The sequence below is a fragment of the Neolamprologus multifasciatus genome, chromosome 18 (assembly GCF_963576455.1).
Source record: "Neolamprologus multifasciatus chromosome 18, fNeoMul1.2, whole genome shotgun sequence".
NCBI classification, from domain to species: domain Eukaryota; kingdom Metazoa; phylum Chordata; class Actinopteri; order Cichliformes; family Cichlidae; genus Neolamprologus; species Neolamprologus multifasciatus.
This window is the reverse complement of record NC_140456.1, coordinates 357,501-368,698: the sequence shown is the minus strand read 5'-3', so window position 1 is coordinate 368,698 and position 11,198 is coordinate 357,501. Positions and strand designations below refer to the sequence as shown.

Genomic DNA, 11,198 nt, shown 5'->3' with positions numbered 1-11,198 from the left:
CGCGAGTCCATGCTCGCGTACTTGAGAATTGAGAAAGGGCCATAGAGCGAACGAATCACTCACTCACTCACCCCCTCCCTCCTGGCTCACAGCTTCTTCTTCTTCTTGGTTTGCAACCAATGTTAAGGCGCATTACCGCCCCCTGGCTCACAGCTCAGTGGACATTTAGATGAGAAAATATATATCTGACACATTTAAGTAAAATACTAATAAAATAAAAATAAACAAAATAAATGTTTATTAAGCAATTTTGATAGGAAATTGCTTAATTTTAGAAATGTTTTTGCTGTTTCTCTATAAAATTGTTTTCTTTTAGAATCATTCATCTTAGCAGTAGGATTTACATGAAAAGAGAAACAAATTAAGTTTGAGTGAAAATGTACATGTTTTGCACTCTCTGGTCAACTGACTCAGTGAATCAAATGACTCAAAAAAACAGATTCACTTTGGTGAGTGACTCATTAAAACTCGATTCAGTAGAAAGAATCAAATTTACCATCACATACATGTTCTGTATACTGTTTCTTAATAAAGTTGAATAATTAAAAAAAAAAATGTCGGCTGCATCCTCCGGAGGCCGCATTTGTAGACCGATTACGTCACAGCGACGCACCGAAGGCTGTCCAAATTCGTTGACTCCTTCAAATGCAGCCGACAAATGCGTCCTTCATTTCCCCAGATTTGAAGGATGGGTCAGGTGTGTCCTTCGTGGCCCACCATATCCCAGAATTCATAGTGCGGCCCAGCCCAATTTCAGCTGCCAATAATGGCGGCAGGTAGTTAGTTTTAATATTACTCTTATTAATCTTTCTGGGTCACAAAATAAACTTTTAACATATTTTCAGGTGAGAAAGTAGCTGTGCAAACATCAAATATCTGCTCGATTTATCAAGACACCACATATTTGCAAAAGCGCTCCGACGTTTTCAGAGACGTCTGCTACCCACCAGCTCGATAGCTGACCGGGGGTTCAATGGTCACTAAGATAACTTAAAAATGTTGTTGTTTGGCTTTTAACTGTGTTTTGTTTGTTTGTGAGCAAATCGGTTTGGCTGAGATCAAAGTTATTAGATTAAATAAAACTTTATTAGTCCCTCGGGTGGTTTTCACACAGCTGAATAAACATCAAACAGAAAACTGATTAAACAGAAGTGTGAGACGGTCGAGAGTTTCCTCCAGTGTCCTGTTATATTTTAGATAGCAAGGAGCAGACGGCGAGTTTATTAAACTCCACCCACACAGCGGTGACGCAGATCTGAAGGCGAGACCGTCACATTTCACAGCCTCGCACTTAAGTCCTTCTCGGTCTTCGAAGGACCCGGCCCACGTAGACCGCGAAGGCCGGGTCCTTCGAAGGATGCAGCCGACGTTTTATATCCATGGAAACACAAAAGCTTTCTGTCCCACGACCTGACGGAGGAGGCGTGGCATCAGATCAGAGAGATGATCAGATGATCAGGTGTTCAGGTGTGCTCTGTGAGAGTCTCTACCAGAGTCACACAGAGGAGCTCAGGTGTGCTCTGTGAGGCGTTCAGGGTCAGTCCGTCTAAACACGGCACATCAGATTTTTATAGCAACTGTTCCTGGATCAGATTAAAGGGGATTAAAAAGGCGACACAGAGGCTCTTCTGAGAAACACACACACACACACACGTTTTCCTATCTTAGTGGGGACATTCTGTTCCAAGAGAGTACGAATTTTGACCCGGTTTTTCTTGCTTTCAGCTGATCGGTCGATGTCATGTCAGTCACACATGTGCTCACACAGGGACCCGAGGAGCCTTTTCACCGGCTCCGTGGACTCAGGGAAGCAGTGTTGGACGCGACACTCTTCACTGCTCGGGACAGTTACAAAGCCTGAGCGACACATGTTTTTATTAAACGTTTTAAGATAATACAATAAACTCGTTTAGAGGATATAAAGTCAGAGAGATGTGTGCTTTGAACAACAAGCAGGCGCATCAACGGCAGAGCGCAGCTTCACTCTTAGTCTGTGGTAACTCACAGCGATGGTCCGCCCTGACTTTGTGTTAACGTAACACTATTATAGGAACTATAACTATACTAATAAAGGTATTTCTGGTGTAAACAACGTTATCCTTTCAACAGCCACCGAAGGTTAAATAACCGAGCTACAGACATCCTGCAGCTTCAAACTGTATGACTAAGCTAAGTAAAGTGCCCCTCCCACAGCCAAACCCATCTGCTCTCTGATTGGACATTGTCATGTGATTGAAGGGTGGCTGTAGCTCAGGAGGTAGAGCAGGTCACCTACTGATCGGAAGGTTGGAGGTTCGATCCCAGGCTCCTCCAGTCTGCATGCCAAGTATCCTTGGGCAAGATACTAACCCCAAGTTGCTCTCCGATGCATCCATCGGAGTATGAATGTGTGTGAATGTAGTTAGATAGCACTAAGTATAGATAAAGTGCTTGTGAGAATGGGTGTGACTGGGTGAATGTGGCGTGTTGTATAGAGCGCTTTGAGTACTCCGGGAGAGTAGAAAAGCGCTCTATAAGAATCAGTCCATTTACCATTTACCATTGACATGACAATGTCAATCAGCTGAGCTGATTCAAAATCCGTCCTCGTAAGTTGAGAGTCACACACAGCCAGGCAACCAGAGTTTGACACGCAGCTTCTGCTTTCTCTCTGTAAGCAGACCTTAACTAAATAATGTGTAACGTGTCTGAATACTTTTACAAACACACAAATTCTCCTCTATAGATGCACAAACATGACTTTTTTTTACAAAACTCACAACCACTGTTGTGGTTGTTGTGACAACTGTCTGATTGACAGGTTCAGAGCGTGGATGAGGACAGTTTGAGCCTGTCTGCCATGTCGGCGCAGGACGACGCAGTGAAAAGGCACAAAAACACAAAAAGGTGCACAGAAGTTGGGCTGCTGCATACATGCGTGTGCGCTGAACATGTGCTGGTCATGCTGGTAAAACCCTCAGCTGTTCATCCTCCACAGCTGCTGATGGTCCACACAGAACAGCCTGCACATCACCTGAAGCTCTCCGACCTCTCACCTCACTCAGGTCCTTGAACGTCGGTTTGGTGGTACCCCCTCCTCCTGAATGTCCTCTCCTACAAACTGGTCACTGCTGGTGTTCACGCTGAGCCCAGCAGCTCTGCAGACGGCTGTGCAGAGCTGTGAGCAGAGGTAACCTGTAACCTGTTTTTCTCCCAGGAGCAGAAACACTTCCTCTCTCTGAGGTCAGGCTCAGAGGCCGTGGCAGAGCTGCACAGCTCAGCTTCACGGAGTTTGTGGACACGTTAAAGTTAATGACAAAAACGTGTTTCTGTTAGCTCCTCAACTCTTCCTAGCCCTGTGCGATTTTTGTCTCATTGAATCGCTGCACAGGGGTGTGGTCTCCGCGTCTGCTCCTGGTCAGACAGAAACAGCGACTGCACCATCCTGCTCATGCAAACACTTTGTTTTTGAAATGAAGATGCAGATGAAAGATTTTCCCCGCTGTAGTTTGTGAAAGGTCAGAGGTCACTGCAGCAGGACAGAAAGGTGAGGAGGCAGAGATATAAACACTGGGATGGACTTCCTGTTGGTAAACCTGACGGTGAGGAGACACATCGACCTTTAAACAAACAGGAGCAGGACTTTATTCTGTCTTTACTTTGGAGTCACACGTTTACTTGAGAGTCCATTGAAGCAAAACCGTAACGACACCTGCAGAGAGTCCAGGTCCTGCAGGTGGCGAGGCCGCGCTGCTCGTCATACAGTAAGTGGATCCTGACAGAGAGCGTGAACGTGGCGCCGACCTGCTGGGAGTTCCCAGAGGAAACGGTGAGCAGGAGCTCTGGAGGGAAGGAGCGAGGAGACGATAGCGCCTCTGTTTGAGTCGTTTATGGTTCATTCTCACTGGGCATAACTGTGTGACCTCATCACTAATGGTAGCGGACACGGCGCCGCTCCGATGTCCACCTCGCTGAGCTTCCTCCTGCTGCAGCACAAATATCAAAGCTGTGAACTCGTCCCAACTGTCAGAGCGTTTTCAGGCCTTGCAGCAGATGAAGGTCACACGCCGAGTCCACAGCCGGGCTGAGAAAGGTCACGTTGTCCTCACGCTCGCCGCCTCCACCGCCAAGGCCGCCCAGCCGACAGGAAGTGATCGGCTGTCACAGTCAGAGAGAAACAAAACCGTGTTTCATGTTCATTCCTCCTGAATTCTTCTCGCCACAGTTGTTGGAACGCCACCGCCCTCCGTCTGGATCGCTTCCTGTCAGGACGTGGAAATATTTCTCCGTACAAATGCAACGAATCGATCAGCTGATCACTGAAGCTATGAACCCTTCCAGCTGTTTGGCTTCATGCTGACTGAAGAAGAGGAGGACGATGAAGGTCACCTCTGTCCTCACCAGGAAACTGGAACCACAGAGAAAGTAGCATCATCATCAGCGTCATCACTGAGCGCGTGCAGAGCCCCTCCCCCCCGCTCTCTGATATAAAGCAGAAGCAGCTCGAGTGTTTCTGTTTGACTGAAGAGACGCCGCAGAGACGCAAACGCACGTCAGGTAAGAAGATCCATCGTCACGCCACAGCGGTGCAGACTGCAGACGGACAGGCGAAGCTCTGAGACCTCGGTCGGCGTGGAGTCTGCTTCCTGTTGTCCTTTCAGTCTAGCAGCACTGAGATTCGACTTCGTGTTTATCAGAGGTTCAAGGCTGGACTTTCCACGGTTAGAGTCGTGTGTCTGTGAAGGTTCTCGGTCCTCCAGGTCATCGTCGTCTACGGAGCTTGCAAAGAAAAGCGTCTGGACTTGTTTGAGTTGCTTGAAGACGTTTCACCTCCGAGAAGCTTCTTCAGTTCTAAGGTCAAATGGTGGAGAGTCCCAGATTTAAGTCTGGTAACGCCCACTCACATCCTGGGCCATCTGACCTCACAATGAGCTCACCTGAAACCCTGATTGTGACCCACGCCTGCTTTCACGCTTAAATAATTTAAAGAAGTCCAGACGCTTTTCTTTCCGAGCTCCTTAGACCTCGGGCGTGGCTCAGCCGTTCAGACCTCGGCACAGTGAAACAAACATCCTGCAGTTCAACTGTGTGTGTTTGCACAACAGCGGCGTGCTGAGGGTCTGCCATGCGGTCCAGATATCCAGTTAGCATCCACGACAGGTTAGAGCAGGTCAGCTCCAGGCCTCGAGGGCCGGCGTCCTGCAGGTTTTAGATCTCACCCTGGGTCAACACACCTGAATCACATGATCAGTTTGTTACCAGGCCTCTGGAGAACTTCAGGACATGTTGAGGAGGTCATTTAGCCTTTAAATCAGCTGTGTTGGTTCAAGGACACGTCTAAAACCTGCAGGACCCTCGAGGCCTGGAGTTGCCCACCCCTGGGCTAGATTCAGTTCAACAGAACTTACATTACAAACAGGAAAACAGCTGTACTGAAGCCACGCCCTAACCTGGCCCCAGGTGTGTCTGTGACCTGGTAGCTGTTACCAGGAAGCGTCTTCAGTTCGCGTGACGCCGGGTCACCGTCACAGGCGAGCTTTTAGGTTGTTTGGTTCACTTCCTTCATCCTGGGAACTGAGAAAAGACGGTCAGCTGACACTCGTGCCATAACAGCAGACGCCCGCCCACATCTTTGTCTGCTCAGGTCATTTTCAGGGCGTCCGCCTCGCCACGGTGTCGACGATGCGGTCGGTTGCAGGTGTGTGAATGAGCGTGCTCTCTCCTCTTCCTCCTGCAGACTGCCCTCTGAGATGAAGCTGAATGTGTTGCTGTGGCTCGCGGCTCTGCTCGGCGCCGTCCTCCCTCGCTCTGCTGACGCCCAGCCGGCCGCCGCTCCTGCTGACCGCCGCCTCTTTCCCCGACCGCTGCTCCTCCACCTGGGGCAAGAGCTCTCCCTCAGGATGGGTGGAGGAAGCGCTGCTCCCGAGCTCCTCTCCTCCTCTTCCTCAGCGGTGAGATGGGCTCTGCTGCAGCTCACACAGCGCCTCTTACAGGCCCGGGCGGAGCAGCAGGACGAGGACGCCGGGGAGAAGGGGAAGAGGTCCGACGAGCCTCCCATCTCTCTGGACCTGACCTTTCACCTGCTCAGGGAGGTGCTGGAGATGGCCCGGGCGGAGCAGATTGCGCAGCAGGCCGACAGCAACCGCGTGATCATGGATACTTTCGGAAAGTGAAGAAGAAGAAGACTTTGCACTTCCAGCAACTGTTCGTCCTGAAATGTTGGCGTGCGACACTCCAGCTGGTGGTTACTGACAGCTGATGTTTTAACTTCCTGAATAAAATCGTTGTTGTTTGAACAGCTTGTTTTTGAAAACTGACATTTTACCTGCTCAATAAAAAGACAAACCAGCCCCCCCCCCCCCTTTCCTGTCTCAGCTGATCGCCGTCTGTCCTGTTTCCTGTCTCAGCTGATCGCCGTCTGTGAAGCTAAACGATTGGTTTGGAGGTTGGTGTCAGCTGATCCCAGGCAGGAGCAAAATAAAGGTCAATAATAAAAAAATCATTTATTTCACAATCAAAGAGAAAAAAGATTCCAGACTTTAAAACACAGAATTAAACGTCTTGAAACTACAGCAGCGCGTTCAGAAACGTCTTCTCAAACGTTTGTTGTATTTGCTGCGTGATGAAGATGAAGATGAAGAGGTCCTACTTCTGGTTGAGCCAGCTGAAGGAGAACACGTGCTTGGGTCCATCTTTGTCCTCCGCCTCGCTCTGCAAATCAGACTAGATAAGGAGAAGGTTGAGACAGGTCACCTCGCCTACGGGTGTGCTTACATTTCAGAACTGAACGCAATGAGGTCATACCTGGGGGGCGGGGCTAGCAGTTGGGAGTGGCAGAGGAGGCGGGGTCTGGTTTGATGTCGAAGGGGAGGCACTCTTAGTTTGCGATGATGTAGGGGGCGTGGTCTCTGGGGCTTTCGGAGGGGGTGGAGCTGAGAGACCGGGCGACAGAGGAGGCTGCCGATTGGCCGGCAGTCCTGCAGACGCAGCTTGCTGCGACTCTGCAGGACTGCTGGCCGTCTGAACTTTGACATCCCCCTCACCTTCATCATCATCTTCGTCTTCATCAACTGAGAAACACAGTGTTAACAATTAGCATGTAGCACACATGTCATACAGCAGGTTAGCATGCATCATCTGTGCTGTGTGTGCTCGGCTTAGCACAGGGGTCTGCAACCTTTAACACCCAAAGAGCCACTTGGTTTCCACGCAAAAGAAAACTCTGGGAGCCGCAAATACTTTCTGACATCTAAAATGAAGATAACACTGTTATTGTTTTTACCTTTATGCTTTGTGTGAACAACTAAAGTAAGTAAAGTTTATTTATTAAGCGCTTTTCACAGACAGGCAGTCACAAAGCGCTGTACACAAAGATTAAAATAAACAATACAATCAACAGACATTATACACAGTGTAAAAGATCAAATGTAAATAATGTGAAGAATATAAAATACGTAGATCAACAAAAGGCTTGTTTGAACAGAAAAGTTTTTAACTGCTTTTTAAAAGAATCCACAGAACAAATAAGCTGTGTTGCTTATGAACTCCATGAAGTGCTACAGAGAAAATTACATTTTATTTATGTAATTAACACATTTTGAACTGAACAAAAACTGTTGTGAGCCACCCTTATATCGCCTTTGGGCTTTTGGAGCCTTGACCTGACTTTTAAAAAGTAATTGGAAAAAAAGCACTATGCTGCTAAAAGATGAAAAATAGATATTTGCAAAATTCTGCCTAAATATGTATTTTACCTGGTCAGAGGGCCCGGTGGCGCCAGTGTCCAGCAGCCTCGCCTCTGTCAGTGCGCCCCAGGGCGGCTGTGGCTACAATGTAGCTGCCATCAGCAGTGTGTGGATGTGTGTGTGACTGAATGTGTGAAGCGCTTTGGGGTCCTTAGGGACAGTAAAAGCGCTTTACAAATACAGGCCATTTACCATTTTAATACAGTAGTCCTTTATTGATACCTGTGCTAATATGTGCTCATTTGAAGTCCCAGCGACTTCCCCACAACGGCTCTGAGCCACCCACAAAACTCTAAAGAGCGTTCCTGCCTTTTTAAAATTTTCTTGATAAATGGAGCTCGCCTCAAAATAAACTAACCTCTCTTTATTCTCTTAAACAATTGGTCTTCACTATATTCTTATATAGTAGTTTATATTTTCATTAGTATAACATGAGATAAATTCTACATATGTCAAGTTGTGTGCCAATATTTGCTGTGTAGTAGAACTGAGACATTAGTCATTACAAAGATTTATTTGAAATAATATTAAAGTTCTCGGTAGAGAAAGCAGCTGGTGTCGTACAGCTCCGGGTGGTTGGCTACAGCGTTGATGATCCCCCATATTGATAAATGGCTTTGGCTGGACCTGCCCCTTTAAACTAGATCAGAGCATCACGTCACCAGGCTCCTGATTGGTTGTCGCGGCGCGACTTGACGCTGGAGTTCAGATTTTTCCAACTCGAGTGGTAGACACGATTAGCGCGAATGCACAAAATGCAACACACAAACTGCAGCGCATATTTTACTTCTGCTTCAAACTTACTTCTGCGTGTTTTCCCGACGCAAATCTGCTTCTGAAGATTCGCGGGATCTCCAGCCGCGCTTCATCGCACTCCTCCATTGACTTTACATGTAAACCTGACGCTCTGGTCGCGTCTATCGCGCTCGGTGTGTACGCACCGTTATTGATACATTTTTACTGAAGACTAAAACGGCGTTACTAAAACATGAAGTTATCTGTGATTGGTAAGTGAAGACGCTGTTTACGCTTGATGAAGTCGATGTCGCTCAGCGCTCTCCTCTGATGCTCAAAGTTCGCCGTGAAGTGATCCATGTTCTCGTAGCCGTGCTGGACCTTATCGAGGTGAGACGTGTCGGAGCCCTCCGTGATCCTGATGGCACAAAACGGACATCAGTAACAACAAGGAAGAGCAAACAAAAATATTTATTAAAACAACCATGAGAAACAGAAACAAAGCAAGCACAAAGATTCAACAAACAACAGCAAAGAGGAAGCTCACTTCTGCAGCAGAGGTTTGGCCATCTGTAAACGAGAAACAAAGGCACACTTTAATAATCATTAACAAGTGTTACTGCTGAAGCTCCATGCTAACACCCTATGCTATCACCCTATGCTATCACCCTATGCTAACAGCATATGCTATCACCCTATGCTAACAGCATATGCTAACAGCATATGCTATCACCCTATGCTAACAGCATATGCTAACAGCATATGCTAACAAGTGAGCCCAGTGAGCCCAAGTGAGCCCAGTGAGCCCAGTGAGCTCTCCTTATTGAGCTACCATAAACTACATCAATGAACAGTGAACTTGTGTACATGCGTGCTTAAAGATGGCAGCCTGATGCTAAGGTTTTAGCCGCTAACATAAAGTGCTGCACAGGACGTGGTGCGTTCAGGTTCACCTGCAGAAACAGGGCCATCTCAGACTCATCCATGGTCTGGATGGCAGTTTCGAGCAGCTTGGCGGTGCTGTCCACGTGCTCGGTGTACTTCCTCCTCAGGCCTCGGATGTAGTCCAGCTTCTCCTCCTGCTCGGCGTTGATCTTCACCGTCATCTCGCTCTTCTTCTCCTCTAGTAGAGCGAACAGGTGATCGAATGTCTCGCACACCTTCGACTTCTGTCGCCGACCGTTCTCCTGCCAACAGAGTGAGGCCATCACGGTGAGTGGTTTGTGGGCGGAGCCAATCATCTTAAAGGTGCAAAAACACCTGAAGGTGAACTCACGTCGACGGCTCTGCAGGTTTCCTCCAGCTGACTGACGATCGCCTGAATCCTCTCGTTGTTCCCGACCAGCATGGACACACAGTCAGCCAGCTCGACCTGCACGCACACACACAGGCACACACACACCCACACACACACACACACACGCACGTACACACACACACACACACACACGTGCACACATGTGCTGTCAGATGATTCTATGACTATGAGAAAAGGACGAGCTCACATCACTGCTCTGGTTTCATCTCCACAAATCTGAGCGTTTCTTCACCTCCTCCTCACTTCCGTCCTCACCTCCTCCTCACCTCCTCCTCACCTCCTCCTCACTTCCGTCCTCACCTCCTCCTCACCTCCTCCTCACGTCCTCACCTCCTCCTCACTTCCGTCCTCACCTCCTCCTCGCCTCCTCCTCACGTCCTCACCTCCTCACCTCCGTCCTCACCTCCTCCTCACGTCCTCACCTCCTCCTCACCTCCGTCCTCACCTCCTCCTCACATCATCCTCACCTCCTCCGCACCCCTATCCTCATCTCCGTCCTCACCTCTGTCCTCACCTCCTCCTCATTTCCTCCTCACCCCTGTCCTCACGTTTTCCTCACCTCCGTCCTCACCTCTCTCCTCACCTCCTCCTCACCTCCCCCTCCTCACATCCTCCTCACGTCCTCCTCACCTCCTCTTCACCCCTGTCCTCACATCTGTCCTCACATCCTCCTCACCTCCATCCTCACCTCCTCCTCACCTTTGTCCTCACCTCTGTCCTCACATCCTCCTCACCTCCATCCTCACCTCCTCACCTTTGTCCTCACCTCTGTCCTCACCTCCATCCTCACCTCTGTCCTCACCTCCATCCTCACCTCCATCCTCACCCCTGTCCTCACCTCTGTCCTCACATCCTCCTCACCTCCATCCTCACCTCCTCCTAACCTTTGTCCTCACCTCTGTCCTCACATCCTCCTCACCTTTGTCCTCACCTCCTCCTCACCTTTGTCCTCACCTCCATCCTCACCTCTGTCCTCACCTCTGTCCTCACATCCTCCTCACCTCCATCCTCACCTCCTCACCTTTGTCCTCACCTCCATCCTCACCTCTGTCCTCACCTCCATCCTCACCTCCTCCTCACCTCTGTCGTCACCTCCATCCTCACCTTTGTCCTCACCTCCATCCTCACCTCCTCCTCACCTCCATCCTCACCTCCTCCTCACCTCTGTCCTCACCTCTGTCCTCACCTCCATCCTCACCTCCTCCTCACCTCCGTCCTCACCTCTGTCCTCACCTCCATCCTCACCTCTGTCCTCACCTCCATCCTCACCTCCGTCCTCACCTCTGTCCTCACCTCTGTCCTCACCTCCATCCTCACCTCTGTCCTCACCTCCATCCTCACCTCTGTCCTCACCTCTGTCCTCACCTCCATCCTCACCTCTGTCCTCACCTTTGTCCTCACCTCCATCCTCACCTCCATCC

General features: G+C 49.2%; 2 protein-coding genes across 2 annotated transcripts in view; one reads left to right on the top strand and one right to left on the bottom strand.

Moving 5' to 3' along the window:
* The first annotated feature begins 2,825 nt into the window (after nucleotides 1-2,825).
* LOC146496861 (corticoliberin-like) lies at nucleotides 2,826-6,362 on the top strand. Its single transcript, XM_085141044.1, has 2 exons — nucleotides 2,826-4,536; nucleotides 5,717-6,362. The coding sequence occupies exon 2, from the start codon at nucleotides 5,730-5,732 to the stop codon at nucleotides 6,150-6,152; it is 423 nt and encodes a 140-aa protein (XP_084997170.1). The 5' UTR covers nucleotides 2,826-4,536; nucleotides 5,717-5,729; the 3' UTR covers nucleotides 6,153-6,362.
* A 101-nt stretch (nucleotides 6,363-6,463) lies between these two features.
* Nucleotides 6,464-11,198, bottom strand: part of LOC146496860 (E3 ubiquitin-protein ligase TRIM63-like) — a 12,546-nt gene continuing 7,811 nt past the window's right edge. The window contains exons 4-9 of the mRNA XM_085140869.1: nucleotides 9,736-9,831; nucleotides 9,413-9,646; nucleotides 9,007-9,029; nucleotides 8,753-8,877; nucleotides 6,784-7,049; nucleotides 6,464-6,702 (exon numbers count right to left, since the gene is read on the bottom strand). Coding sequence (XP_084996995.1) covers nucleotides 6,625-6,702; nucleotides 6,784-7,049; nucleotides 8,753-8,877; nucleotides 9,007-9,029; nucleotides 9,413-9,646; nucleotides 9,736-9,831 — 822 coding nt within the window. The 3' untranslated portion in view covers nucleotides 6,464-6,624. The remainder of the gene's footprint in view (nucleotides 6,703-6,783; nucleotides 7,050-8,752; nucleotides 8,878-9,006; nucleotides 9,030-9,412; nucleotides 9,647-9,735; nucleotides 9,832-11,198) is intronic.

Bases quoted from the DNA above. Each gene is read 5' to 3' on its own strand.
- LOC146496861 (XM_085141044.1), top strand. From the start codon at position 5,730: ATGAAGCTGAATGTGTTGCTGTGGCTCGCGGCTCTGCTCGGCGCCGTC.